This window comes from Alexandromys fortis, unplaced genomic scaffold, assembly GCF_014885135.2.
Source record: "Alexandromys fortis isolate MF-2015 unplaced genomic scaffold, M_Fortis_MF-2015_v1.1 scaffold_5718, whole genome shotgun sequence".
Classification (NCBI taxonomy): Eukaryota; Metazoa; Chordata; class Mammalia; order Rodentia; family Cricetidae; genus Alexandromys; species Alexandromys fortis.
Window position 1 is genome coordinate 1 of NW_026073632.1, and position 1846 is coordinate 1846.

At 58.8% G+C, this 1846-nt stretch overlaps 1 protein-coding gene across 1 annotated transcript; it reads right to left on the minus strand.

Annotated features, from left to right (window-relative positions):
- Window positions 1-140: 140 nt before the first annotated feature.
- On the minus strand, window positions 141-1562 carry LOC126496494 (DDB1- and CUL4-associated factor 12-like protein 1). The gene has a single exon (XM_050133989.1). It carries the CDS (start codon window positions 1545-1547, stop codon window positions 141-143), a length of 1407 nt encoding a protein of 468 aa, XP_049989946.1. The 5' UTR covers window positions 1548-1562.
- Between the last annotated feature and the right edge of the window lie 284 nt (window positions 1563-1846).

Here is a 1846-nt window from a genome sequence, read left to right on the forward strand (position 1 = left end):
AGAGAGAGAGAGAGAGAGAGAGAGAGAGAGAGAGAGAGAGAGAAGAGAGAAACAGTTAAAACAGCATGTGGAATACGAAATCGGCAGCATTCAGTCAGATTGACCGGAAAGATAAATGCATACTGTGAGTTCAGCTAACCTTAGCTCCAGAGACCTGCATAGTTGCCATGGAGTTCTGAGGCCATTGGGCCCCCACCCACGAAGAGCTTCATCTCTGGCCAGTTGTAGCAGTGAGTGTAGAGTGAATTGGGGAAATCTACACCACCAGTGTAATTCTCTAAGAAATCATTCTGGTTGATCCAGCCGCTGCCACAGGTGAGCTTGAGCTTCCTTCCAGAGGGCACAGGAAACATGTCTGGACTGGCTGCAGATCTTTCCTCGAGGAACTTCTGGGCACGGATGTCACAGAAGAGCAGAGAACCGTGGCCTGTTCCCACGGTGACAATATGCTGGTGGACACTCAGGGAACGCACACCAGTACCTCCCTCTCGGGAGCAGATTGACCAGACGTTCGGCTGGCCTTGGCGAAGATCCAGGAATGAAACGTGAGACTGGGATCCAACAGCATAGAGGGACAACTCGTCACAGTAGGTGAGACACACGTTCTCCCTGCAGTAGGGCAGCCTTAGGGACAGCAGGCTGGACAGGGAGCTTCGGGCTTTCCACAGTTGGAAGTAGCCATCCAGAGACACGGCTCCCAGCTCCTGGTTTTTGTTGCTGTATGCAAGGGCTCGAACTTTGCGGTTACCAGGATTGGTAGTGGGTTTAGGGAAGGCCTCTATATCTGTAGGACGGATGTGAGCATACGCTGGAAGGCCCGCATCCTCATGCCCAGCAATGCTGCCATTGAACGTGTCGGGATCCACCCGCCAGAGTGCCACGGTGCCGTCGCGGGAACCACTCACAGCCACAGTGTCACTCATCCATGCGATGGCGAAGATCCAGTCCCTGTGGCCTTGGCAATCTCCTAGGCACACAGGGTCCAGCGTGGGCAGCTGGTAGATGGCCAGGCTGTTGGGGTTTTCTCCTCCAGTGGCCATGAGGGTCTTGGAGGGATTCAGCTCCACAGCATGAATGCCACAGGAGGGCGAGCCACGAGAGAGGTCAAGCACCCTGTCACGCATCAGAGGGATGTGCATGATGTGGTCAGTCTTGACATCGACCACAAAAAGCGTGTTGCACTTGGTGCCACACACCACCTGCCTGGCATTTAGCCACTGCGATGCGAACACCTTGTTGAGGGGGCCAAGTGTCAGCTGGCGCTCCCTCAGCAGCTCCGGCAGCCTGAGGGCCCTGTAGCTGTGCAGGTTGCCCTCGAAGCCCGCCAGCCGCGGGTGGCCCTCGTAGCCCAGCGCCCGGCCCTTCAGGTAGTGCACCAAGGAATGGCGAGCCACGGGCCGCCGTGGCCTCTTGACCAGCAGCAGCGACGCCTCGGTTTGGCCTGCTTCGGCTGCCGCCATCGCCTTGGAGGGGCCTGGCGACGAAGAGCTCCCCGCGCCCTCCTTGGAGGCTTTACGCTTCTTGCTACCTGTTTGCTGAGGGTCCATGGTGGTTGGCGAGCCGTTGGAGGGTCCTGCGGGCTGTGGCAACTCCTGTGCCGATGGAGAAGGCAACGCCGCGGTGTTGGCCGGAAACAGCAAATCGCTGGGAGCAGGAGGCGCAGAGAGCCTGTGGAGTCCCGAGCGCGTGGTCGGCAAAGGAGGCCAAAGCTGCGTGACCCAGCAGGCTTTGCGCGGTCTGGCGGAAAGAGCCGAGACTGAGCGGCTAGAGCCGAAGGTGCGGTGCGACAGGAGCTAGAGTGGAGCCGTGGGCGGCTGCCAGCCAGCTCAGCTTGTGGACTTCTGGG

Excerpts from the sequence above, each read along its gene's own strand:
- LOC126496494 (XM_050133989.1), bottom strand. The coding sequence starts at position 1,547 with ATGGACCCTCAGCAAACAGGTAGCAAGAAGCGTAAAGCCTCCAAGGAG.